The sequence below is a fragment of the Coloeus monedula genome (assembly GCF_965178545.1).
Source record: "Coloeus monedula genome assembly, chromosome: 8".
NCBI lineage: Eukaryota > Metazoa > Chordata > Aves > Passeriformes > Corvidae > Coloeus > Coloeus monedula.
This window is the reverse complement of record NC_138788.1, coordinates 24,995,627-25,023,590: the sequence shown is the minus strand read 5'-3', so window position 1 is coordinate 25,023,590 and position 27,964 is coordinate 24,995,627. Positions and strand designations below refer to the sequence as shown.

Genomic DNA, 27,964 nt, shown 5'->3' with positions numbered 1-27,964 from the left:
GCCAGCTGTGGCGTGCCTGGGAACCAGCAGACAGAAGCGAGCCGGCATCATCCTGAGAGCACAGTGAGCCCTGTGCCCGTACCCCCTGCCAGGGCACCAGGGACATGAGGAGAGCCCCCTCTGCCTTGCCTGCATCAGCCTGGTCCCATGCTCAGACATAAGTGATCAGGACAGCTTCAAACCGAAAAGTCATTTTATTGGTACCATACATGACTCATAAATGGCACAAACTATGGAGGGGAGGAAGGAAGAAAAAAAAAAAAAAAAAAAAAAAGAAGAAACGAAAAGGCATTACAGTGTGCCCGTGGCAGTGAGGGCTCTGCACCCTCCACAGCAGCCCTGCGGCACGGTGTGGAGAATCGTACCTTAATTGCAATGCAGAGCCCCCCTCCCTGCAACACCAGGCTCCCACCCTGGGATCCCACCCCCACCTGCAAAGGGGCCGTGGGGACCCCCATGCCTGGGGGTCTGAGGGGCCGAGCCCTCCACCTCCGGCCTGCACACGGAGGGGCCCAGCAGCCAACACAGGCATCTCTCCAGGGATCTTCAGCTTGAGATCAGACCAGGGCAGACTCAAGGCTCTGTCTCCCTGCCCAACCACAGGGACAGCAGGAGAGGAAACACAGGGTGTCCCTCACCCCATCTCAGCAGCCTCCTGCAGTCTCAGCCACGAGTGGGCAAGACATGGGGTGCTAGCAGGACCCCTGCATCAGCCAGAGCCCCCGCGCACAGGCAGTGGCTCCCTCAGTGACACGTGCCAGCCCCAAGCCCCACGGGGCAGCGGGACACGGACTGTGGGATCCCTGGCAGGGAACTGGGGGCGTCTGACAGGGAGAATGGAGTGCACCCCTCACTCCCCCGAACTTCAGGGCTACTCCGCCTGCTCCAGGCTCCCTTACACACACAGACAGACACACAAACCTCTCGCACACGCACTCTTACACACACGTACACCCCCACTAGGGCAGTCCCCCCCACAGCAGCACTTGCTGCAACCCCACCACGGGGCATGCCAGGGGGTTCCCACAGGCAGCCCGGACTCCCGTCTTTCCCCAAAACCCCACTCCAAGGCTGCTGGGGTGAACTGGTTAGTTAGCACAAACACCCTCCCCCGGCACCTCCCATCTTCTCCTTGGAAGGGATTATTTTTTTCTCTTTTTTTTTTTTTTTTTAAAACCAAAAAAACCCCCCAAAAATTATTATTTTTCTCATCGTTTCCCCTAACATCAATGGAGGCACCTGCTCTAGTGATAACACATTGAAAGAACAGTATCGTACACACTGTCTACAGCGCGGAAATGTACAAGCACGAGGTACACGAACCCGAGGGGGGGAGCAGGGACAACAGCACACAAGATTTACATTGAGAAGGGAGGCGGGGGGCTGGCCCCTCCCGACCTCTGGAGGGATTAGAAAGGAAGTCTGCAAAGTCTCTCCTTGGTTTGAAGCTCTCCGAACTGGATATAAAACGAGACTTCCAAGAGAAGAAGCCTGTACAAAAGTCAGGACAGGGTGAGAGGGCTCAGGACAAGAGGGGGGAATGGGCAAGGGGGCTGAGGGAGTCTTTTCCCATTTTTTTTTCTTTTTTTTAAACTTACAATTTAATAATATTATTTTTTTTTTCTTAAAAAAAGACAAAAGTAGGAGGTACCAGGAGCCAGGGGTTGCAAAGGGGCCCCAGGCAGACTCACGCAGGGTGGAGGGAAACACAGGGGCTGCAGGCAGGGAACAAGGGCACCGGCTGCTCCGGCAGAGCTGCAGGTCCTCCGTGCCCCCCGCCCCCCACCACGCACTTCCTATATACAGAGTGCCCCCATGGCCGTGCTGCGCTCTCGCTCTGGGGAGCGAGGGGAAGGGGAGGGTGCAGGAGAGTGGGAAAATGAGACGGGGCCATATCCTCAACACCATCCCAGCGCTGCAGGATCTGACCTTGGTTGCAGGCAGCTTCGTGGCAGAGCCCGAGGCACAGGGAAGGCTTTTCATCACTGCCCCCCCCCAACCAGCCCCAGCTTGGACTAGAGATGTACAACCCCAATGCAGGTGGCTGCTCAGCAAACACCAGACACAGGACCCAGGCAGGAGGGTCTCTGGGCTGTGCCAGACCTCAACACACGGCATCTGGTCACACCAGCCACTGCCAACACCTCCCCTCTAATTCCCCCCACTCGGCAGGGAGGGGTTGGGCGTGTTGGGGCGGGGATGAGAAGCTCTCTGGGCAAGAAGCAGGAAAGAAGAGAGAAGGGGGAATAATGAAGCTACGGCCCTGGAAACCCACCCCTGCCCTGGGGTCCATCGGGGAGGCAGGCGTGGGGGTGCGGGGAGGCGGCGGGGGTGATGGCTGGGGGCTGCCTGCCTGGTGTGCACCCCGGGCCATGCACCCCATCATCCGTGTGGCGCTGATCCGCCCCCGGTACCTCGCCGCTTCCCAGTCACTCTCTGTTGCAAATGTACAGGTAGATTGGTTGGGACTGAGTCCACGGGGCGGCGGGGGGGCTGTTACTGCGACGCCTGCGACGTGGGGTTCTCTGACTTGCTCTCCTGGCTGGAGGGCGGTTTGCTGTTCCAGGGGCTGTTGGCCCCCAGCGCCGGCGAGTTGTTGAAGCTGTCCTCGTCGTCGATGCCGTTGGCGGCGTCAAACTGCGTGTTCTCCAGCCGGGTGATGAGCCTCTCGTCCTCGTCCCCAAACTCCCCCCCCATCAGTGTGGGCTCGCCTACCACCATCACATCCTGAAAGGGGAGACGGTCCCGAAACATAATCGAGGTGGGGGGAGCCTGGGCCGCTAGACCCCCCTCTCATCAGCTCAGCCCCTTTCCCCAGCTGTAGGGCCACTTCCTCATCTCCACTGCAGAACCCAAGCTTGGGCACTGAGTGGGGCAAACACATCCTCACTCCCTTGCAGGAGAGCAAAGAGGTTTACAGAAGGCAGCTGGGACACCCCCTCCTTCTTTTCCCCATCACATGGGAAGAGCTGCGGGGGCTCAGATAGGCAGTCCCTGGGGGTCTCCCCCTAGCAGCTCCCAGGGGCAGGAGCAGAGAACCCTCCCCTCCACCCCAGAGGAGGAAGAGAGAATGGAAACGGGATGCTTACAGGTACCTGACTGGACAGGGCAAAGGTGCTGGCTGGGCTCTTCTTCTTGCTGTTGCTGTTGTTGGTGTTTCCCCCACCAGAGCTCATGGTGCTGCCCCCCGACATCTTCCTTTTCCGGCGCTTGCTGGGCTGCTGCCGTGCTGGCTCCGCTGGTGGACGAAAGAGACATACATGATCAGCCCCAACAAGAGGAAGCTGGTGCCCCCCAGCCCCTGTTATGCAAACCCCATTTCTTCAAGGACCACATTCCCCCTCCAGGCAGCATCACCACCCTCCTCACTTCCACAGCTCTGCTGTCCTCCCAGATCAGGGGACAGGAGAGGCAGCATGACAATTTCCATCCCTGCTTTGCTTTCCACAAGCAGCTGGCAGCCTCCGGGCAGGGAGTACTGGCTGCCTGCAGTCCTGCTCTGGCCCTCTGGGAAGGCAGACCAGCATAGAAGGAAGCTAAATGCCTGGTTCACCACCCCCAGCCTCACAAAACGAGGCCAAGAACGGCTCTGGGGCTGGGACAAGCCTGCACTGAGGGCAGGGCCTGACCAGGCAGTCCCAGAGACCCCCAGGCAGCACAGCAGCCACTGTGAGACTCACCAGGCGGAGCAACCATCCGCTGCCACTTCTGGAAGAGGCAAGTCTTGAGGCAGTCCCGGGGACTGAGGCTGTAGGTCTTGTGCCGTGACATAAGCTCCTGCATTGGTTCTAGGATTACACAGAGCTGCAGGGAGCAAAGACTCTGGGTTAGATTGCAATGCTCTGAGCCCCAGCAAAAGAGAGACCCAATAACCCTAACCCTAACCCCCTACAGGCAGGCATCTGTGCTGCACTGACCCAAGCCACACTGTGAGCGTGTGGGATTTGGTAGACCCACTGCCCCCACTGCTCCCTAACAGCCCCTCTGTAAGGTTGCTTTTGCAAAGCCAGCCTTGCAGCCTACCCACACCCCAGGGCAGCCAGGCATCAGGCAGCTGAGAGCACAAGACATGGCAGAGCTGCACCCCCCCTCTTCTCGCACACTTACTCGGAGGTAGTTGAGTGTGGAGTTTGAGAGCCCACAGCGTGTGATGTTCTTGGATAACTGGTCCAGCATCTGGGGATCCTGTGCCTAGGAGTGACAGGGACAGACAGCTCAGCTGCATCCAGGCTGGGAACAGCCCTCCCATGCCCCAGCCTGTGATGTGGGACTGGGCTGAGGTTCTGCCAAGCTGCACAGCAGCCTGAGGAGCTCAGCAGCCCTGTGTCATTCGCACCCAGGCAAGCTCCTGGAGCTGTACTCACATGCATGGCAAGGATGCTGCGGGGAATGAGTTCTCGATGCTGGCGGATGCTGAAATGCCACGTCTTTATCCTCATCATGTCATCGAACATGAACTCCAGGTAGAGCCGCCCCTCCACACACACCTGGGCAGGGCAAAGGGTCAGGCACAGGCTGCCCCAGCTTCCCCCAGCCCAGATCCCCTGGGAACCCACTGCTGCACACTGGAATACTCCCATAGTGGCTTGCCTCTGCCTCCTGGGAGACTCAGCAGAAGCCATACCCAAGAGCCCCAAATGCACAGCCCTGTGGGACTGTAGCCACCAAGAGGGCAAAAAAAACCAAGGCAGGAGGGGCAGCAGAAGCTGCAGGTGCACGTAGTACCTGGGTGAACATGGGCTTGCCATGCTGGGTCACCATGGTGCACTGGTCACAGTCCAGCGAGACAAAGTTGTTGTGGAAGGACTCCTTGGGGTGCTTGAGCACGTAGTAGAGCTCTGTGGCCCCCCCTTCAAAGATGCTGCGGAAGTAACGGGGAATCAGAGTCCGGCCAATCGCTGCAACAGGAGAAGCAGGAAAATAAGGTCAGTAAACCTGGCTCATCCAGATGTTCCTTGGGATGTACATGAAGAGGGTGCCCCCATACCTTCTGGCTGAAAGCAGCTGCGCTCTGACACCCTACCCACATCCTCCTGAGCACACAACTGTCTCCTGCTGCAGGGCAATGCCCTTAGGAACGAGAGCTCAAGGTGGTACTCACTGTATCTCTTTGGTCCATCCTCCAAGCAGAAAGTGATTGTTAACATGGCGTCATCCTCAAAGAACTCTGTGGTGAAAGCATCCCACCACAGATTGTCACATTCCTGGGGATGGCAGAGAGATGCTAAGTTACGGGGAGGAGAGACAGACAAACGCAGGCTGCTAGGCACAGCAGCCACATGCTCAACCCATGGAGGGCTGCGCTCCAAGCTGAGCACTTGGAGATGGGGGTGGATAAGCCCTGTCCCACAGCCACATGTGGGAGAAGGCGGTGGGAGCCCTCACTGCCAAAATACTGCCCTCGCTCTCCCAGCTCCCTACCTCTGTCCAGTTCTGCAGCCGCTTGTTGAGCTCAAATATCCTGTAGTCAGTCTGGTTCCCGTACGGCGTGTGTCTCCTGCCCAGAGAGCACAGAAAGCCATCAGAGGGGAAGGCAGCCACAGGTGTGGAGGGGTCCTGAGCCCACAGGGGGAACACATACAGCCCCTCCAGGACTGGCAGTCTGAGCAACCCTGCCACAAGCCCCAGCCAGCCAGCTGAGGCACCCCCACCACAGGCACAAGCTCCCCCCAGGCAGGGTCCACACCAGCCCCCCCCATGCTTACCCAATTCCAGGCTCCAGGTACGTCGGTGGGTACATAGGAGTAGGTCTAGCAGTGGAAAGAGATGCAGGCAGGTCAGTGCTAGCAGGGATCTCCCTGCTCACCATAGCTCCTCCTTCCCTGGCTACAGCAGGCAGTCGGGCTCACTGGAGGTGAGACCCTCCCCACAGTGCAGACTGTATCCTGGCTGCCAATATCTGACAGCCCCATGGGGCGACCTGTAGCCCAAAACTGGGCTCTGATCCCACATCACTGGCTGCTTCACTCCTGGGACCTAGCCAACTGCTCCTTGAGGACATACCCAGCTCCTCTGCAGCAGTGACTGGTGCCAGGCAGCACAGACATTGAAGAAGGGGCTGTTTCGGCCCTGGGAGTGCTCCCTGTGATCCCAGGGGGTTGGCCTAGCAGAGGGCTTGGCCTGACAGAGCTCAGGACCTGGGGGCTTCCTTCATTCCAAACATCACTCTTTCTCAACCCACTATCACCTGTGCCTGCTCCAATTCCCTCTTTGCTCTTGTGCTAACTGAACTCCATGCACTGCAGTCTCTGCTGCTGAGAAGTGTAACACAGAGACCCTGGGGTGCAAACTGCAGAGCATCCTCAACATTGCAGATCCCTCCCTGGGCCCCAGCTCACCCCACATCTCGATCCAGCATGGTGCCTGGGTGGAAGGGGGGGAAGGCGTTGCCGTTCGGGGGCTCCTTTGGCGAGTACAGCTTGAATGACTTAGAGGAACAGCCTGGAGAGAGAGAGGGGACATGGGTCAGTTGGGGGCACTCTGCAAGGAGAGATGCCCTGCTGCTGCTGCTGCGAGACGGAGGAGGAGGAGTAGGAGGTGGAAGGGTGCAAGACCAGTCAAGCCTCCATCAGCACAGCCCCATCCCTCCTCTGCTTCCCCCCTGATGTCAGCCTACTCCCTTCATCCCACACACAGCTCCAGGCCTCCCCTGTGCAGGATGGAACTCACAGGGTCAGAGCTGAGCTCTCAGGATCAGCAGCCAGTGAAGCCCAACCCCATCCCAAGGGTTTCTCACTGATGCCCAAAGTTTGTCAGTTCTCAGCTGGCTGGGCTCTGGGGATGTGCCCAAGGGGGACAGTCCAGCTGGTGAGCCTGAGGAGGGGCTGGCTGGGCTCTAGCCCTCCCTCCTGCACTGCTCCTAATCCCACTGACCCGGGAATCACACAGGATCTTTTTGCTGACCTTTCTATCGTCATGGTGACGGGTGAATAATCGCCCGGAGGGATGGACGGCGGGTCCCCAGGCAGCCACCATCTGCTGCTCAGGCAGGCCAGTGGCCACCCAGATCCAGGCGGACAGAGAGATGCCACATGCCAGCCCCCAGCTGTGATCAAACCACCCCAAAGCCTCACTGCCCACCACAGCACCAAGGAGCCCATAGAGGACATGGGGTGTGATGGGGTCTGCAACGGAGCACACGATGGGTGAAACCAACCCACATCCTGAAAGCAACCTGGGGACCCCCAGACCTGCCAACAGCAGGCATTAGGGATGCCAGGCATAGCCAGCCCCATCCAGGCTCCTTAGGGGCAGCCAGGGGCTGCCACACTCACCAGCCCATTCCCACCACAAGGGCAGGTTCCCGGGAGCGGCGACTGCCAGCTCCCCTCCCGAGCCCCGCGGCAGCCCCGGCACACCCCGCGGCTGGCAGGACCCGGCACGCTGCGCCAGGATGCTGCCGAGGCACGCGGCTCCCTCCCGGCAGGCAGGCGGGCAGACGGGCTGACCTGGACGGGGCGCAGCGGTGGGCGAGCTGCCAGGCAGCTCCGGCTCCACCGGCTCAGCCGGCCCTGCCGCACAGACACGTCTCCCCCCGTCCCGCCGCAGGCGGGGGCCCGGAGCCGGCCGTGCCGGGCTGCCGCTGCAGCCGGGGCCAAGGCGGGATCCCCGTCGGCTGCCCGCCCGCACGCAGCCCTGGGACGGGCACTTCCCAACGCCCACAAACTGCCAGGATTGCCACCCGCTACTGCAGAAAGCAAACCCAGCAGCGGAGGGAAGCATCCCGGAGACGCCAGACACACCGGCTGGGTTCCGCTCCACGGCCAGGCTGCGTGGAAGGGTGCAGGGACAGGATCGGAGCAGCAGCTCGACCACGATGGATACAGGAGGGGAGCAAAAGGCACCAGGGTGAAGGAAAGCGGTGCCACCAGCACAGGGACCCAAGATGTCCAGCTTCTTGCAATAAGGAGCTTGTTAGCCAACAGAGGTGAATGACCAGGGCATGACTTTAACCCCTGCCAAGCCATCCGGGACCCCAAGCCAGCAGTCACAGGGATTGTACACACTGCTGAGCAAGGGCTGGTCAAAAATAAGAGAGGGTCACCTCCCCAGCATTAAATCCAATTTTCAACAGGGGAAATATGTGTTTTACTCCTTGATTTTCTTGGGGCCTTTTTACCATGTTTCCCCACAGCAGCTGAACCCAGCCTCTCTCCAGCATCCACCAGGATCTACCAGTCCTGTGGGGCTAGAGCCAGCCCAGCCACTCAGCTGTGGCTTGCTGTTCCCACTCCTGCCCGTCTGCAGTGAGGATAAGTGGGACATGGCACAATTTTTCATATGGCTGCTAACAATGTCAGCCCCTTGCTCCTACAGATTGTTTTTACAGATAAAAACATTTTTAATAGGGAGTTCAGTGCTGGTCAGATGCTGCTGCAGAGGAATTTATGCTTTCTGCTCTATCCACATCAACTTGTGCCTAACAGAAGTGATAATTCAGCCCAAACTGTACTAGAAACACAGCCTTTCTATTTCCTCCATTCTATTGTTATACAACATGACATTGAAGCATGTTCAATGCATAGGAAACTTCCCAAAACTCCCAAGCTTCTGTTGAAAACAAACCAATTCATTAAGCAGAGACAGCAGTGGCTGGAGCACTGCTTGTTTCTGGCCATCATGTCCTTAGGGGGAGAAAAAATCGGACCCAGCAGGTCTCATCCTTCAATTCTTTGTTTTTATTCACGGATGAGACATGGGAAGGTTAAATGCCCAAGGCTTCTTGCGGTCCTCAGTTCCCATCTTGCTTCTCAGGGTGCAGGAAGGTCTCCTGGGGTGGGTGAGACCAGGGAGACACATCACTCTCCATCCATTGTGCTTCTCATGCTCCTCCCCAGCTCCCTGCTGCTGGAGATGGGACAGCAGATGAGCCAGGCCATCACTCCTACCCAAGCCTCCATTTCTACGCTGGGCCTTTCCCAGCAGGTTAATATGGACTTGGAGCTCTGCTGAGTGACCTATGTCAGGATCTAGAGGAGTGGAGAAGAGCCTGTTACGTGACCTCAGCAAGACTGGCATCCTGACCAAGTGTTATTTTTAATGCAGTGTAAAATATGTCACTGGAATCAGTGGTTTGAAATAACACTAACAACAGCCTTAGGACTTGATACAAGCTGTCCAAATTCTACATTCACTGTAGACACACTACACAAGTTACATGAAATAACACAGTTACTTCACAGCAGCAGGAACGCCAGCTTTTACTCACAAAAGTGTCATGCCGCCTGGTCTGGGAGATCCCTCCATCACCACCTCTTTCCTCCACACTGCCCCAGCTGCCTGAAAGCCCTATCCAGCCAGGTGCAGTGACACACACCTGCAGGATGTGGTCCTTCCCAAGTCAAGCCCAGTGCTTGGCCCTAGCTGGTGTTTCCGCATGCTCCTGCTCTGCCTCCTGCTTTGAGCACAGAGGATCTGGGCAGGCTCGGTGCGAACAGGGATGCTGCTTGGCGGCTGAGCATGCAATGCCCCTGTGGAACCTGAGCCAACGGAAGATGCTTCCTGTGGCCACTCACGGGTGCTGGCCCAGCAACACAAAAATGGCCAGCAAGGGAAAAAATCAGGCTGACACTGCAGCTGGTGAGCTACCAGCCCAGGCAGGTCTGGGCAAACAGCGCAGTACTCATGGCCAGGTGGGCAGCTCCGTGGCTCCTCCTCAGCATGGAGGTGGGGGAGAAGGGAACCCCATGAAGGGATGCCGTGGCTCAGCATCCTCTGCCGAGGCCAGGTCCGCAGACCTGCCACAAAAGTGTGGGCAGGTAAACAGCTCCAGATGGGCGGGTGCCCAGGGAAGGGAAGGCAGGTGCTCTGCCCATGATTTATGTACAGCCCAGCACTGCCCAACCCTCCACATGCATTCTCCTCTGCTGTCCCTGCTTGCGAGCTATCAGGCCTATGGGGAAAGCTCTTCTGGTGCACTGCCCAGTGGGTTTTCTGGAGCAGGAACGATTCACATCCTATCCAAGCTCACAGAACTGGGGAACATCAGATTTCCCAAGGCACCAAAAGCACGGTGGACACCTTGCAGAGCCAACACAGCCAGGAGATAGCAGGGTACCGTGAGCAGAGACCAGCACCAGCCGTGGAGCTGCCTCCTGGGCAAGGGACATGGAAAGCAGGGAGAAAACCCCCTGCCTGAACTCCCATCGCTTCAGTTCACCATCAAAGAGCAAAGAACTGCTGAGGACAAAGGCAAAGCAGCAGCGACATCTTGCTCCTCCTATACCTGTGGCTGCTATCAGGAATTGGTGCCCACCTGTGAGAGAGGAGCCATCCCTGTCTGGGTAGCCAGTGCGCTCTCTCTGCAAGCGGCAAAGCTCAGCAGCAAGGCAGAGGCTAAAAACATAAACGATAAAAACAAATGAAGAAGTGGGGCTTGAAAGGGGCCACACGGTTACAGCTCAGCCGGGGAGCATCCTGCTCCTCCCAGCAGTCTGGGAAGAAGAGAGGCCAGCCTTCGCTAAAGGCAGCCGGTGCTTCCCGGCATGCTCCGTGCCTGCTTCCTGGCTGCCTAACGAGGCTTTAAAGTGTAAATAGCGGCATTGTTTCACAGGGCTGCCTCGATGGGGTGTGGGAGCCCTGATAGCGGCAAGAAATACATCTTCCCAGGCCAGTCCCGCTGGCATAGCTGGCAGGAGGGTGCTATCTGGGGCTGGGTGCAGGGCAGCGTCTCAAATAATTCACGTGGTTTTGCCTGGTGATGGTGCCTGGTGTACAGGAAGTTGGCAGGGCTGGGAGGCAAACACGGAGAAGTATTCAGAGTGACTGGGACAGGCAGAGGCACAAGGAGCAGTCCATGGTCCGCCCCCACAAGCCTGCCTTCACCTCTTCTTTCTCCTTTTCTTTGGAATAGAGGGGATGGAGCAAGGCCAGTTGCAAACCCCAATGCTGCTACTAAACCCACAGGAACCCAGGTGGAACACACTAAGACATGGCCTGAGAAGTTATCAGTGACAATATCAACTTGCACAAACCCCGTTTGCTTTAAAAATGCAGAACTGATGAAGCTGAAGCTCCCAGGAGGCTGGGCTCTCCAGGGAAGAGGAGATACCACTTTTGGAGGAGACCATGTGCCATGGACTCAGTGGCATCCAGAGGCTGACCCCAGCCAGGACATCACCTGGCCCTGACCTGTCTGGAGGCAAAACCCGCATCGTGGCCTGCCCTGCTGCGCGCAGGGATTACCCTCTCACTTTTCCCAAGCTGCACATCCAAGCCACCCACAGAGCTTATCTGGACCACAAGTTGCCTCCCTGCCCACACCACACCACGTGGCTGTGCATGGTGTCCCAGCTCCAGGTCACATCCTGCAATATTAGTGCAAAAGTCCCCCACGGCAGCACACAAAGCATCTGAACCCAAGGGTGCTCTTCTCTGCAGATCGGGTCACAAATTTAGGGGGACAGACAGAGAAGGGACAAGTACCTGCAGCTAATTATTACAAAGTGACAATCTTGATGTAGGCTGCAAAGCAGTACTATCTGAAAAGCACCTGGTGAGGCAAGCCTGGCCAGCACGTGGATTTGCAGGTCAAGGCTCAACATAGTCCCACAGCCCCAACTCTGCCAGAGTCCAGGGTCTCCCAGGAAGGCATCCTGCAGAGGTGGACATTCAGCTGGGGGCCCCAGGGGACGGCACTGCCCTGCAGCACCTAGGGATGGCAGGAGTCCCCCCTTTCCCATTTTGTTCCTCAGATGATTCAGACACGTAGACAGGGAATTCTCCAGGAGGGAAAAAGGGAGAAAAGCACACCCTGCCAATTGCAAAACAGCCAGAAAATTGAATCACGTCCAAGGCTGCAAGCCCCAGATGCAATCCCACAGATAACCCAGTTTCAGCTCCACTACTATCAACTTACCACGAGGCAGTCATTTCCTGCAACTCTCAGGGAAATATCACACTGTCCCTAATTACTCCTTTCAGTTCACTGTCTCAAAGACAATCCATAATCAAATGCTGCCGGTTTCAGCCTCAGGAATGCACCTTTCACATTTTCAGACACTTTTCCTCTCTCCCAGACCCGTTCACCCTGGGGCCCTGCCACCCTGCAGTGACCAGGGTCACATCCCTCCTGCAGCATGCATCGGTGCAGCACCGGCAAACAAATGAACAATGTGGTGTGGGAACCACGGGGCTGGAAAAAACCCCCCTGTCAGCATACCTAGAATAAAAGCCTCCTGACAAACTAGGATTTTCATCATCAAAGGTTTGCTAGGCTCTGCGGCAACACAGAAAAATTCAGTCATAGCTAACCATGCCGATGCCCTGCGGAACACGAAGCCAACATCCCTGCTCACGGCTGCATGCCTGCCACGCACATGGTGGAGAAAAACTACACAGCTCTGCATGGTATTGTGGGGTTGTTGCTCAGGGCAGCCCTCCACAGGGACAAGATCTGCCCGGGAGAGCTGGAGCCGAGAGCCACAGCGCAGGAAAGTAGCGGCAAGAGGCTGAGGTCTGTCCCTCCACTCACAGAGGGGGATCCACAGTGATCCCCCAGGCCGGCAGGACGGCGGTGCCGCTGCCTCGGAGCGCAGGAGGCTGTCAGCCCCCACGTGGCGCATGGAGGCTTGCGATCCCGGGATGCAACGCTCCCCTCGCTCCCTGCCGCTGCCAACGGCGCCGAGAGCTGCACGCTGGGACGCGTAGTCTCCGGAGACCGCGGCCCCGCCGCCGCCGGCCGCCTTGCTCCATGTTGCCTCCTAGGTGGAGCCCCGCAGCCCTGGCAGCCGGCCAGACGCCCGCTCCGGAACGGGGAAAAAGCTGGATAATTCCCGCCGCGGGGATCCAGCTGGCCTCGCTGGGGCAGCATGAGCCCGGGGGCAAACCATGACGCTGGGGTGCAGCGCCTGCCCCAAGGTCTGGACCACTCACAGATGCCCACGGAGAGGAGGGACAGTGGGAGCGTGGCGGGAACCTCCTCAGTGCAATCTACAAAGCATCTCCATTGCTTCTTCGAGCTGCCAGGGCAAGCCTCTGCCCTCAGGCAGAACTCCTCTCTCCTCCGTACTCAGTTAAGAGGTGACAGAGGCTGAACAAGGGACAGGCAGGCTAACGGCAGCACTGGGGACAGAGCAAATGCAGTGTTTGCTGGAGTCGCACTGCTTTGCTGGCAGCACGTCCTGCCACTGGTGTCAGGCCTTTGGACAACCAGTGCAGGATGGGACCAAAACCCCAGGAAGCGAAAGGACAGGGTATGGTCAAGCACACCTGCCTGGTGCTCCTGAAGGCATGAGGAACTCAGCCACAGGGAAACCCTCTTACCCCAGCACCCCTGGTTACAACTCCACCCAAAACAACAGCAACCCATGGGACAGCAAACCTTGTTACAGCAAGCGTCACAACCCACAGACACACACACATACAGAGCAAACAACAGCAGGAGCACTCTGTCCCCAGATCACTCAGAGGACAGGAGGTTTCCAAGGGAGAGGGCCAGACGAGCTATCCTGCTCTGCCACCACACAGGATTTCAGGTCCGTATTAATGCAGATGTCAAGCTCACACCAGTGTAGAGCTGCAAGTACATGAAAGATGGAACGCTGAGAGAGTCCACTCTGGGACAAGCACTGCTACCACCCTGCCAGCCATGGCAGAGGGAAGGAGCCCTGGGGCTGGACAGTCCACATCACCCTCTGCTCCCACATCCTGAGGGACTGGGCAAGCTCAGGGTCGCGGCTGCCAGCTATCACTGCTCTCTGAAAAGAAGCTCAAAGAGGCTCCAGGTCCCCAGCCTGGGGCACCTTGGCTTGAAGTGAACTTCTGTGGCTTTTCACTGCCCTTTTCCTATTTTACATGGATCGTGACCTGCTCCTGGTGAGGGGAAAAGACCCCACCAAATGACAGCAAATCCCTTCTGTCACCAAACCTTCCAGCACCAGCCTGTCCCCCTTGGATCACAAGTTTTCCTCTTTGAAGCAACACAACTTATGTGTCATTCTGCTCAGCACTTCTCAGCCTTTAAAGGGTGCCCAGATCACAAACCTGGAATTTCTACAGCATCAGGAGTGGAAAGGCCACATTCAGTTATACTTCAGTGAAAACCACAATTCCCCCACAATGAGAACACTCCAAAACCTAAGGCTTTAAAGAAGGAACAAGGACACTGATATTTACCTGTACTTGCAACAGAAGCAGTAAGAGCTGATACCTGATCAGCACTAGAGTCACTGCAAAACTGCTCAGACAAGATGCTACCGTATTGAAAGCATGTGGAGAACAACTGGGAAGACCCTGGGAAGGGGTGTTTGTTCTCACACCTGCCTGGCCCAGACTCAAGCAGGCTCAGACCCTCCTGATGAGAAGAAAGCAGGTGAGGGTTTGCAGTGTGGCGTTAAGTGCAGACTGTGTGCCCCCAGAAAGTGAGTGTCTGTTAGACCCCACAGCCTTGGAACCCTTTGCTCACACCTCACCCTGGGAGTGGCTGACACCTCTGGTTTTGGCTCCTGCTGCGGCACTGGCTTTGGCCACGGCTGGCAGTTGCTCAGCAGGCTCCTGCCACGGTGCCTGGGTTCTGCCAGCCAGGGCTGCAGAGATGGGACTGGGGGCTGCCCAAGCCAAGGGAGCCCCAGTAGCGCTGCCCTGGGGTGCTTATCACCCATCCCGAGTGGGCGGGCTGGCAGGGACTGCCGGAGGCCAGCCACCTGAGATCAGGGCAGCCTACTACAGCATGATCCACAAAAGGGGCTCCAAGAAAACACCCTCCCAGCTAAGACACCTCTCCACAGCCATGGCATGCATGCTGACTCCTAAACTGGAGCTGCTTAGTCTTCCCCACTCCCGAGGATGCTGCGCTCACCCTCAGCCTTGTCCCCAGTTCTGGCTGGCCCAGGTCAAGCTGGTGCTTTGTCTGCCAGAGAGGATGAGCCCCCTGTGCCCATGGCCCCCTGAGCCTGGACACCTGGCAAGGCAGCTTCTGAGAGAAGGTGCATGGCCCTCATGCGTTTGCATCCCTTGGACCTTTTATTCCCTTTGAGGCACCCGTGGGAGGCTGGTGGGACCCTTTGAGCTGTGAGCAAGGATGAAGTTGCAGCAAACAGTGAGGCGCAGTGGGTGAGCAGCCCCTAGAGCCAGGCACTGACCCTGCAGACCCCGTGACAGCACACGCAGGGGGACCGGGAGGGTGTGGGGCAGCTGTCAAGGGGCTTCGGCAGGGGAAGGAACCCGGAGAAGAACAAAGGGAGCTGCGGGCTGGGATGGAGCAGGGCACAGCAGGGCATGGGGGCTGCTGGCAGCACCCCACCAGGCTGAGGGTGCCGCTCCAAAAGCCAATACCTGGTGGATAGAAAGGGGAGCCAGGGGAGAGGGGGGAACCACAGGCAGGGAGGGGGAGGACAGACAGGGGAGCTGGTGGAGAGGGAACGAGCTGAGGGGCCAAGGATGCACAGAGCAGCTGGGGAGGGATGAGGGACAGGAGAACTGGGTAAAGATGGAGAGGGGAGCCGAGGAAGGAGAGGGGAGCTGGGGACAGGGAGAGCCGGACGGGGGGAGCAGAGGGCGGGCAGGGGGCTGCCGCGGCGACCCCGGGCCGTACGGGGCCCCGGTGGGGAGCGGCGGCGCGGTGCGGCCGCGCACAACTTCGCAGACGCGGGGGCGGCGCAGGCGGGACCCCGGCCCTCACCTCCGCCGTTCGAGCGGGGCCGCCACCGGGGCGGGGGGGACCGGGAAACTTCCGCGGGGGGGAAGGGGGCGCGGGGGGGCGGGGTGACTCACGGCGCGGCGGCGGGCGGGGGTCCGGCGGCGGCGCGGCGGCGGCGGGCGGGCGGCGCGGGGCCGCCGCGGGGCGGGGCGGGCGGGGCGCGGGGCGGGGCGGGGGCGCTTCCTTTGTCTGCGCCGCGGCCGGGACCACAATGGCTGCGGCGGCGGCGGCAGCGGGGCCCGCTCCCCCCGCACCGGCTCCCCCGCCCCGCGCCGCCCGGGGCCCCACGGGCCAGGGGTGACGCCCGAAAGGGGGTCCCCGGAGAGCTGTTCCCCCCCCCGCCCGGCGCCGGTACAGGCACTCCCCGGGATGGGGATGCGGGAGCCGCGTCCCGCTGAGGAGCTCGGCACCAGTCGGGGCGAGGATTCGTTCCCTACTGCGAAAGTTTCAATAAAAATAGACCTTTTCCCTAGCTGGGTTTCGGGGTGTCTGAAGTTTTTTCAGGATTTTTTTTTTTTTTTTTCCTTTCTGAAACTTGTTTCCCTTTCCCCCAGTTTCACACGAGAAAAAAATATAACCGGCTTGTTTGGGAGGGGGGATGAAAAATAAAATGTGCCAGTCAGCAACTGCCATCCCAGGAAAGGAGAGCCCAGGGTCTTTCCTTTCCTTGATAAAACTGCAACCTCTTCCAGTTAGGAGATTTTACAAAAATTTCCATTATGAAAATTTCCGTTATTAAAAAAATCCCATTTTTCCCATTCCCCTTCTGTCTCACATCTGTCCCTTGCAGCTCCTGCTCCTGCCCTGGCAAGTCAGATTGGGACAGACCTCTGCTGCCAGCCCTGCCGGCAAGCCCATGGGCAGCAGGGACATGAGCCAGGACTTCAGAGCCCAGCCTGGGTACACCCCCCCAAGCCCCAACAGCCCCTAGCTCCGGGCAGTAAGAGCAGGCTCAGAGGCTCAGCACACACGCACACGCACACACGTGCTGGTACATCTCGTCCTACACACATGGGCTGGTGTTCACCCAGCACTTGCACACCTTCCCAAATGCCTCCCGGCACAGCCCTGGCTGGGTGTGCACCCATGCCTGGGGCACGCACACCCTCCCACATCCCCCTGCTTGCAGGGCCAGGCCTGCACCTCATCCCCTCCCCAGGCCTTGGGGTAATGCAGGTACAACCAGTTGGGTCCTGCCAAGCACACTCCCCACGCGGCCAACAGAGCAGACATGGCGGGTGCAAAACCTCATCCATGAGGTTTTGGGGGTGTCCTCCCCTCTGTGCTTGTGCACCCCCAAAGCCCTGCACCTGAGGACTGGGGGCAGCACCCTGCTCCCCAGCCATGTTGCTGTCTAGGACCAGCACTGAAGAGGGATAGGCAGCATCCCCTCACTCCTGTCCCCCACACTCATCAGCTGAGTGAGGCTCCAACCCCATCCTGGTCCACATCACACCATCGTGATTTCCCCTTCCTCTTGAAGGCTACCCTGCAGTATCACCTTCCATAGGCACTTGGCTAAATATAGCAAAAGTCTTCGTAAACTCCAGACTGACAGAAAGAAAAACTCACTGTAAACCTAAAAACCTCTGTGACACCCTACTCTGTGAAAAGCACATGCAACAGGAGGTACCCATGCTGTCAGTGCCTTGATAACTGGGCACAGGGATGCTGTGAGTGCCCCAGAATGCTGCCCCTTTACTGCCTGTCCTCCTGCCAGCCCAAATCTTGTGGCAGTGGGTGAGATGGGGCTGCAGCATGCTGACCCCCACTGTCATTAGGCCAAAAAAAGTGCTGGCTGCAATGCTGGTGACAGCTACGGGATGGCACAGCCCTCCTCACCAAGACAGGCCATTAAACACAGTCTACCTGCACCCCATTACCTCTCCGAGGCTCAAAGATGCACGAGGCACAACCACCCAACACCATGCTGCTACTGCAAAACAGTGAAAAAAAGGGCATTCTGTCCCTGTACTAGAGACTCGTGGCACCAGTGCCACGGCCAGGGGGATCAGAGAGCAGCCCCCATTGATCCCTAAGCCCCATGGCCTGGCCCAGTGCATCCACAGCAAGCATGCCTGGAGCAATTTATCCCGGGGCTCAGCAGCCCTCCGGGACTGCTCACGTGTCCTTGCTCAGCTCTGACGACAGCGCTGGACTGGTCCACGTGGCTGCAGCAGCCCCAGCTGTTTATGGTTATAGCCGAGTTAATAATTAAATAGATGCTGGATGGAGAGCAGAAGGGCTGGGATGCAGCTGGGAAGTGTGTGTGGCAGCGACGGTGTGGGGGGGCCCCTTCCTCACGATGTGCTCGCGCCCTCACTGTGAGGGGAGCAGAGGGCTACCCTGTTTTTGTGGTAGGGCATTGCATCCCCCAGATCGCAGCGTCCGCTCTCGCCCTAGCAATGGCCCCATGCCTGCCTGGTCTCCCCAAAGTCCAGCCCTGATCCAACACCCGGTGCAGGTCTCAGCCCAGGGAACTGGCAGCAGCTCGGGAGCAGGAGTGAGCACAGGGATACATCCCAGACGAACGGATGGGAAGAGCCCAGTGGGGATCATGGTAGCCAGGGGATGCCCAGTTCTCTCTGATCCCTGTGGCCATGGCTTGGTGTGCCCACAGAGTGTGCGTGAGGGATCCCTGGCGAGCAGGGCAGGAGGCAGGGCATGCTCACGCTGACAGCCGGCCGGGGCCCCGGCAAGCGCAGGCGTAGAGCAGGGACACGGACACGCGCTTACATAAAAAATAATAATAAAAATCTGCTAGCTCTGCAAACAGCACAGCCTGCACCAGGAGACAGACTGGCCTGGCACTTCCAAACCTCATGGACTTGTCCAAATAGCAGCCAGACCTGGGCACCATCGCACGCATGCAGATCCAGCCTGCAGCAGTGCAGCACAGCGTGCATCCTGGAGCCCCCCCTTTGCAGAACACAACAGTCAACCCCCTGAATCCTACCACCTTTCAAACAGAACTATGCTTTGTTTCCCTGTTTCTCAAGGAGGGGCTTCTCTCCCTCCTAAAGCTATGCATGACCAGATCAAAAGGGAGTTCTGGGGCAGGAGGGGCCCCTTTTTTTGGCTGGAGAAGCCACAGCTCCATCTCTCTAGAGGAGGCTTGGGGGAGGCTGGAAACTACATGGTGAGTCATGCCAGGCAGACAGCAGATCCTTGGGGGCTCCTGGGATTAACCCTTCAAAACCAGAACTACTTCCAGACACTCAGAGGCAGAAATAAAGCCCAGGGGCTGGGGAAAAGCTGTCAGGGCAGGGTGGGAAGTTACAGGGTCACATCTTGAGCATCCTGCATGGGACAGATAACTCAATCTGAGTATGTGAGCAGCAGACAAGCAGCAGCCAAGTGCATGCATTGGTGCCCATCTCCACCAAAACAAGAGGAGATGGAGAAAGGTTACAGTGGGGGGCAGAACCCTAGAGTGCATGAGATTCATATGGGGTGTCCACCTCACATCACACCTTGTTCTGGCAGGGGGGGTCAATCTCATCACCGCTAGGCTGCCCACGGGCTCCTAGAGGAAGGTGCAGTTTGCAAGCAAGCTTTGGCATGTCCTGCTAGAAAGGGGTTTCCCTGTGGCACCAGCACCAGAGAAATGCCCCACAGTGTTCCTATGCTGTTCTGAGATATCGCAATGCACGTCCTGCAAGAGCTTAGCCCCAGCATGGCCACCCACAGCAGTGAGCCCCAATTCCTCTGCAGAAGCCTGGGGCCAGCCTGCCAGAGCTGCAGGGTTTTAAGGCTCCTCCAGAGCCTCCAGGTGGATTCTCTCATGTTACAAGAATGGTTCGTTTTACAGCCCCTTTCCTGGCCTGAGAACCCACGGCAGGGAGGGGGTGACACGCAGCATGGCTGCACAGCCCCAGCATCCTGCGCCTGCCCTCTGTCCTCCAAGAAAACCATCTACCCTCCAAGGGACAGGCATTGCTGCTTCAAAGGGAAGCCAAAGCAGAATCCTCAACACCCACACCCAGCCCTGCAACTCCAGGAACTCAGCCCCAGTAGGAGAGCACCCTGCTCCCTGGCCCACTGTTCCCCCTCCATTCCCTCCACTCTGTCTCCCAAGCTACAGAGGACCCTTGGCATCCATAAGAGATTTACATAGTCAGGAGCTGCCACCCACTGTGGCTGCCATCCCTCCTGGTACCCACATGTCACTGTGCCCTCCCACGCTGGAAGCTCCCCTGGGAGAAGGCAAGGGACATGTTACAGGGCCATGGCTATATGTGGTTGACTTGAAGCAGGTAACTCTCCAGCAGCTGAGCCCACCCCCTGCCACCCCCCCCCCGGTGCTGCCGAACACTCCGGAGCAGCTCTCCGAATATAGCAGCATCAAATAGCTCCATCAATAATGCATTGCTTCTGCTTCCTCTCACTGCCGTGTTTTCGTTGCTAACATGCGTGTCCTTCCTGTTAGCGGCTGCCTCCTCCCCACCAGCTAGGCCAAGCAGGGACACAGCCACGGTGGGATGGTGACAGCAGCTCCCACAGTTCCAGGTACAGTTCCTGTAGGGATTGACATGGAGCCCCATCTACTCCACTCGGGAGCAGCCTGGGGTTCTGGGGGGCAGCCCTGCCACTGTCCAAGCCTCCTGCTGCGCACGCGCTGGCAGCAGGCAGGGCGACTCGACATGCCGTGGCTGCCCAAAGGATTTGGCAGGGGCACCAAGATGGGAGGAGCAAAACGACATCTCCCCAGCCTCAGCAGGGAAATGCCCCTCCGCAAGGACTTTTGGCAGCCTGGCACTCCCCATGCCCAGGCAGCACCCCCATTCCCAACTCCATGCACTGCTGCACCACATCAGGCTCCTCCAGCGGCTCTGCGCTGCCATCCTTGGCAGGGAGAGAGCTCCTGCTGCCGTGCTCCTGCCTGCCCCTGCCTGCAGCTGCCCCGGGCTAACCCCAGGCCAGTTGGAGCAGGCCGGTCGGGGTGCCTGGACCTGCCTCATGCCCAGCAGAGCTGCGTGCCTGCGATGCCATGAGCTGCCATGGGCTCCCAGTGGGGAGGCAGGAGCTGGAGTGGGCAAAAGCTGGCACCCACCACCCTGCAGTTTCTCACAGCAGGCAGGAGCAACCTCTGCCCTGGAAGGGAGACCCCCAGGGTGCACAAGACCCTCATTGAAGGAGGACGCATGTAGCAGAGCAGAGGTTGGCGCAAGTGGCTGCGGCAGAACGGTCCAGGATCCCAACACCACCAACATCCCAGCCTGGCTTGGGCTGCAAGCACTGTATCCAGCCACCTGGGCTGTGCTGCAGAAACCTGGCTCAATACACAACACCTGCCCCTTGGTATGTCGTAGAGGGGCTGAGGCTGCTGCTCCTGCAGAAAACATGGACTCTCCCACCCCCCGTCTGCCACCCTCTCACCACGGGGCCATCCTGGAGCATAGGAACCGTCACCTTGGTGCAGGGTAACCTCTGCTACCTGACTGTGGGTTCCACAAAGCTGGGGCAGAGAGAGACCTCGCAAAAGGGGGGCAGGAGCTACATCCCACAGGGCCCCCCCAAGGAAGTGGCAGCAGAGGGGTGCAGGCAGGGTGTTATCGGTCGCCCCTGGGCAGGGCGGGTCAGGGCTGGACAGGGGCCAGCACCTGCCACAGGGGAGATTACGCCCTGGGTTTAACGTTCATCCTGATCCACGACCTGCCTGGGAGAAAAGGGGGTGAGCTGCAGTGGGAGGCCGGTCTGAGAGCTTTGGGGGCCCCTGAGCCCCACCAGCAGCCCTACTCAAACGGGACACCCAACACTGATGCACAGCCCACTCTCCCGCACCCCCAGGAGCATGCCCAGTGAACTTCCCAAAACCCTGCCAGCATCACCCCTACTGCAGCCACCCCAACCCTGCTCAGCAGAGATCCTGCGAGAGGGGCACACTGCTGCCACTATCCCCACTCCAGTTGGGGCCCAGCAGTCCCCTGGCAGCCCTGCCTGCTCCCCAGCACCCTCCCACCGGCACCGGCAGGAAACCACAGCCGCAGCCTGCGGGCAGCTGATAACGGTCACCCAGCCCCATCCTGCCAGCACCCCACCACCCGGGAGCTGTCCCCACACCCACAGCTCCCCAGGCCCAGTGCACAACGGCAGCCCCAGGGCTCAGTGTCACCTTGCAGAGCTGGGGGCTCTCACCAGCAGCGCAGCTCATGCCCCAGGACACACCGACAGCTGTTGCAGATGGGCACCATGCTCCCAAGTGTCCCAGCATGCTCCTGGCACACCATGCAGACCCATGTCTCGTGTGTTCTAGCAACATGGATATGGCGGCAGAGTCCCAGAGCAGAGTGGGGGAGGAGAGGGTGGCATGAAATTGAGTGATCTGACACAAAAGGGATGGGCAGGGGACACTCAAGCTGCTTCGGCTCCTGCCCTGCCTGGGGGCATACAGCCACCTGGCCAATGCATTCCTGGCCACAAGCCCTCCCGGGTGGCAAGGGCACCTCCCTGCCCCAGAGGTCCCATCCTGCAGGGGCATCCCTTCACTCCCCAGGGAGCAGCTTGTGTTGAGCAGGTAACAACATTCCTGGAATAAACTTGGGGCCCAGCGCAAATACACAGCGCTGAACCCGCTGGCACTGGTGCAGCACTAACCCATCCAGGATTCTCAAGGCAAATCCTGGGTGAGCTTGCACCGGCCCCAAGGAGCGCTGTGATGGTGCCTCACACCAACAACAGGACCCCTGAGGAATACCCTCGCTGAGCACCAGACAGCCACAAACCCATCCTGACCTTGCCAGAGTGTGCCAGAAGTGGGCAGGCAACACAGCACACATGGTCTCTACTGGCTGGGCACTTTGCTGCTGAGGGGAACAGGGCAAGTAAAATGTTTCCTCCAAACATCACTGGTAACATGAACAAAGCCTGAATTAGAGCATATGGATGTGCATGATGAGGCCTGGGGACCCCTACTGCTCCCCCCCTCCCCAACAGGCCCAGGGGCACCTCAAGGTGCTGGGCACCCCCAGGGCTGTTTGGCAGCCAGAGCCCACACAGGTCGGGGCTGCCTGGCCCCCCCGCCACGGCACTCAGCCTGCTCGCCGCCATCCTTCTCCCAGCGCATCTGTCGCAGAAGGCATGTGGCACAGCTCGGCCTCGTGACGGTGGGGGATGCACGGCGCCAGCTCGGCAGAAGGGAGGGATACGGCAATGGGCCGTGCCCTGGCTGGGCACGTCCATCCCGGGACCTGAAGCATGTGGCTTGGGAAGCTCTCCCTCCTGCCAGAGGGGTGCACAGGCTGGTTCTCTGCAAGGTGTCCCAGTGAAGGTGCTGACCTTGGGAAAGTTCCTTCCCTGCCATGAAGCTGGAGCCAGCCCTGCAGGGAGGAAGAACAGCTCCACTCCGCTTTGCTCCCCTCCTCCCCCTCTGCACTGACACCATCACCACAGGGGGAAAAATAATGATAATAATAAAAATAATTAAGAAAGAAAGTGCAGAGCATGCTGGGAGAGTGAAAGGTGCCCCCAGGGGTCAGGGCCCCGCTGGTGTCTGGATGCCAAGACCTGTCTGCCGGCCCAGCTTGGAGCAGCCCTGGGCACAGCACCACTGGCACCAGCATCGGGCAGCTGCTGCCCCAGCCTCTGCCACCTCCACTCTGAGCCCATTATGCTCCTGCTGCTCACCTCTCCACATCTGAGGTGGGGGGCAAAGCCCCCCTCAGCCCTCCACTGGCCCCAGCAGCTCCCCACCATCCTCGGGCATGAGAATGCGCCAGGTTCCCAGCTGAGCAGCCTCTCTGCTCCAAAGCTCTTGCAGAGGGGAAGAAAGGAGCAAGGAAACATCTCTGGAGGGGTGCGAGAGGAGCTGCAGTGGGGCAGGATGCAACCCCAGGGACGGCAAGGAGTACATCATCCCTCTGGGAGGGCACAACTTGGAAGGGGGGCAGCCAAAACCCCCCCGGCAGCAGCTCCCAAGCAGGAAACTCCTCCAAGTTAATGCAGCCCTGAAGAGCAGCCTGGGCAGAGCGGCTCATTAAATGTTTCTGGCTGGCGGGAGGCCAGCGGCAGAGCTTGTTTTTTCTATATTCCGATAAACAGTCCGGGGAGGGGAAGGGGGAGGGGGGCGCAGGCTCTGGATGTGCCACCCAGCCCCGGCGGGGGAGCGGGGGAAGAGGCGGGGGGGGACACGCACATTGCACGGCACCCGCGTGTCCTCCCTGCCCTGGGGCAGCGGGCAGGGGCAGCGTGGGGAGAGAGGACGCAATACATGAAGCCATCCACAGGGATACTCCCAGGTGAGGGGTGACCCCACGGCTCCCCGTCACCGCACCGAGGGAGGACCCCCCTCTTTGCACCCACCAACATGCCGATGACATTCCCAGTGGCATGGGGCCAGCTCCTGGGGAATACGGCGGGGCCCCACCATTGGCCGTCACTCGGCCTTCGCCCCGCCGAGGCGGGACCCCCGCCAAGGCTGGGGGTGTCGGGAGGGGTGTCGTGCCCCCGGTGCGGGGTGCCTGCGGGGCGGGTGCTGTGGTTGCTCGGCCTGGCTCGCAGGGAGGTTCACGTGACTTTCTGCTTGAGGAAGCAGCGCTCTGGCAGCTTCCAGTGGGAGATGGAGGAGGAGGAGGAGGAGGATGGGGGAAGGGGCCGCTTGCCTTCATAGAAACACGGCGGCGAGGCGCAGGCAGCGCAGGGGCGGGGGGCCGCCGTGCAGGGGCACCCCTTCCCCACCCCGGTTATCCAGCTGCAAACCCCTCGGCAGAGGCGGCTCCGGGGGAGGCACAGGGACCGTGTGCTGTCACAGCGCCCCACTGCCTCCAGCAGCCCCCCAGCACGGGGGTTCTGGCCTGGCAGGAGGCTCTCTTGGGACCACAGGGATGCTGCCAAAGGAGCTGGGTTGAGGAGCATCTCCGCTTGTCCCCCCACAAGGACCTCACGTGCCAGATGCCCAGGGGAATGGCAAAACCCCCTCCCCAGGGCCCCCCAAACTTGGCTCCCCCATCTGCTGCCCAGCGCCACGGGGACCTGGTGCTGGACAAGGTTCCAGCAGCCCTCTGAGACCCCTGCCCTGCCTTGTTCCTGGCACAGCAACGTTCTGCACCCAGCAGCAGGCAACACAGCCAGGCCAGCTGCCCCAAACTTGCCCCAAACTTGCCCCCAAGCCCAGGAATCCAGATGAGTATCCCTGTGGCAGCACCCTCCCAGGTGCTGAGACCTCACCAACTCATCACACCTCCGATGTAGTCCAGCGGTCTTGCTAGCCCACAGGCTCCAGAATCAGGAAGAAGCTTTCCAGCAGACACCCCACAATGGCCATGGTGGGGGGGCCATGCAGCACCCATGTCCACCAACAGCATTGCCAAGCCTCTCCAGGGACACTGTGCCTCACACCCACGTGCAGAGCTATGGCACCCCACAGACCTACTGCCCTGGCCCCAGGGGTGCTTCAGGGTCACTCTTCACAGTGCCACCTGCATGCCTGCCCAATGCCCCTGCAGCACCCTGCCTGTGGGGTCCCAGTTCCAGGCTGGTACCAGCATCCATGTGGTCTTGGGTCCCCGATCTCTTAGCACAACATATCTCAGCATCCATGCCATAAGAAGTCCAGCACCCATTCCATGGAGTCCTTGCCTCACAACCAGACCCCAGCACCCACACCATGGGGTTCCAATCCCACAGTCAGACCCATCCATGCTCTAGGGACTCCAGCCATTCATCTGGATTCCAACAGCTCCATACCATAGGGACCCCATCCCCATGGCTGGACCCAACAGCCACACCATAGTGACTAGGACTCCAGTCCCCACACCTTGCTGACTCCCATAGCTTGTCCCCAGCACCAGCACCATGGCCAAACCTCAGCACCTACACTGAAAGCCCTCTGTTGTAGTCGGTTCCCAGCAGCCTTGCCCCAGGAACCCAGCCCCATAACCAAACACCAGCACCAATACCACGGAGACCCCAGTACCAATACCACGGAGACCCCAGCACCAATACCACGGAGACCCCAGCACCTATGTCATGCAGACCCAGGGACCAATACCATGGAGATCCCAGCCCCACAGCTGGACTCCAGCACCAGCACCATAGAGACCCTAGCATTAATGCCACGGAGACACCAAGCACCAATGCCATGGAGACTCCAAAACCAATGCCATGGAGACCCCATGGATCTCCCGTAGCCGGAGATCCCAGCCCCAAAGCAGGACAGCAGCACCAATGCAGTGGGGATCCCAGCCCCACAGCCAGACCCCAACACCAACACCATGGGACCGCAGCCCCACAGTCAGACCCTGACACCACTGGGCCTCCCACCCCGTAAGTGGCCCCCAGCTCCCCACCCAGCCCCGATGCCGCGGGGACCCCAGCCCCAGGGGCAGCCCCCGCCCCGCGCCCCGCCGCCGCGCCACTCACCAGGGCATGCACAGCCCACTGACATCTTCACATGCCTGGCCCGGCCGGGGGTCGCTGCGCGCTGCCCGGGCCGCGGGGGTCTCGCATGGGCGGCGCGCCGCGGGCTCCGGCGCGGCGGGCGGCGGGTAGCGCCGCGGCCAGAGGCGGGCAGGCGGGCGCGCCGCGAACCGGCGGAGCAGCGGCGGCAACGGCAGCAGGAGCAGCAGCGGCGGGGGCGGTCGGGGCGGGGGCCGCGGCGGTGGAGCGGGAGCGGGGGCGGCTGCGCCGGCGGCGGGCGGGTGGGGGTGCCTCTGCGCGTGCGCGGGGCGTCCCGTTTCCCCCCCGCCGCGAGCGCGTGCGTGTTGCGTGCGTGCGCGCCCCCCCCTCCCCCCGGCTCGTCGCCGCCGCCGCACGCGCGCACGCGGCCCCCCCCCCGCAGTCACCGTGAGGGGTGGGGGGATTCTGGTGGGGGGGAGGAGGATCCGTGAGGGAGAAAATGAAGCGAAGGGGAAGGGGTACCCCCTCCGCTCCGAGGAGGCTCTCGGCGCTGCCCCCTGGGGTTCGCAGCCGTCGGAGGAGGAGTAGCGCTTTCCCCAGACCCCCGTGGGTGGGTGAGGGTCCTCAGGACTGCGTGGGCTCCCGGGGGCGGCGCAGTGCTGAGACTTCCATCCCGCCCCCCCCGACGGGGCTACTCTTCCCAGGGCCTGAGACAAACCCGACTGGAGGGACGAGTGCTCAGGGACCCGGCCCGTGGCTGAGCCCCGAGTGTCTCAGGGCGGCTCGTTGGGGTTTCCACCTGGGAAGGCCGTGGGGACGAGTAGAGGACGCCACGGCTGTTCCGCATGGAAGAGCCTGCTCAAGGCTTGTGCTTTTTGGGACCTTGCCAGTCTCCCAGCCCCGGGGCACGGGGAGGACACGGCGCTGTGGAGGTTGTGGGTGGAAGGGAAAGGGCCAGAGAGGACCGGGGGGCAGGAAGGAAGGGGGTTCGCAGCAGCGCTTTGCACAATCAGGGACATCGTAGCCAACATTTGCTGTGCCTTGTGCGGGGATGGCAGAGGCTGCCAGACAGGAGGCTGGAAGCTGCTCGGATCTGTGCTGCACGCTGTGCCAGCAGGGATGTGACAGCATCCCGGGTGAGGCCTGAGGTCGGAGAGATGCCAGGGCAGAAGGAGCAGAGTCCCATAGGGACAGCGTCTCCCTGGGGGCACCTGCCCAAGAGGACCTCACCAGGGATCCTGCCCCAGCCCCATGCAGCTCTGCAGGATCCTGCACACCGGTTGTGGGGCCAGAGCCCAGTCTGCAAAGGCAAGCACTGTCCCTCTACTGCCCTGCCAAAATGCAGCCCCAGCTCCACGGTGGGGAGCAGCTCAGTCCTGGGCTGAGCAAACTGCCCTGGGGAGCCAAAGCTCTTTCTTCTCTCTGAAGGGCCAACTCCAGCCCATTTGCTCCTGCCTGGGTGGAACTCACATTACTCTTCACTGAGTGGAGTGTCCTTTAAGCATCACACGAATTTTTGAGCTCTCCTTTGCAGGCTGTGCCTATTAGCCCTGAGCAAGCTGCCCACCCTGGGTGCTGCACAGGCTGAAACCGGATGGCCCTGAGCAGCATCAGGCTGTGCCTGGCCAGGGAGTGGTCACAACACAGAGAGGGAAGGGAGGGGAGCCAGGGATGTAGAATGCGCATTTTCCTTTCTGGATGTTGTTTTTCCTTGTGAACCAGCAGAAATGCCTGGTGTTGCCCTGTGCCAAGAGAGCATCCCTGCTGAGGATTGTACTGGGGGAGGGGAGGTACTTGCAGGTGGGATTCCCTATGGTCACACCCCAGGGACCCTATGTGCAAGGAATATGGTCCCACTTTGCAGGATGCACACCAGGCTAGGCTTGCTTTGTAAGAGATCAGCTTTGTTGTGCCACAGGGTCCTGCCCCACACAGGCACAGAGGGATTAGGCAGGTCACTGCATGCCCTGGATATGCCTCAGGGAGAGGACA

At 59.9% G+C, this 27,964-nt stretch overlaps 1 protein-coding gene across 2 annotated transcripts; it reads right to left on the bottom strand.

Annotated features, from left to right (window-relative positions):
• Positions 1–243: 243 nt before the first annotated feature.
• On the bottom strand, positions 244–26,218 carry LDB1 (LIM domain binding 1). 2 transcript variants are annotated; one of them, XM_082286321.1, is made up of 11 exons: positions 25,997–26,218; positions 6,339–6,441; positions 5,706–5,750; positions 5,422–5,497; positions 5,102–5,204; positions 4,726–4,898; positions 4,365–4,487; positions 4,108–4,191; positions 3,681–3,804; positions 3,090–3,238; positions 244–2,727 (listed from the first exon to the last, which is right to left on the bottom strand). In XM_082286321.1, exons 1-11 carry the CDS (start codon positions 26,019–26,021, stop codon positions 2,497–2,499), a joined length of 1,236 nt encoding a protein of 411 aa, XP_082142447.1. In that variant the 5' UTR covers positions 26,022–26,218; the 3' UTR covers positions 244–2,496. The 2 variants fall into 2 exon arrangements, with proteins under 2 accessions (XP_082142447.1, XP_082142448.1); XM_082286322.1 differs by having other exon boundaries at positions 3,096–3,238.
• Positions 26,219–27,964: the final 1,746 nt, after the last annotated feature.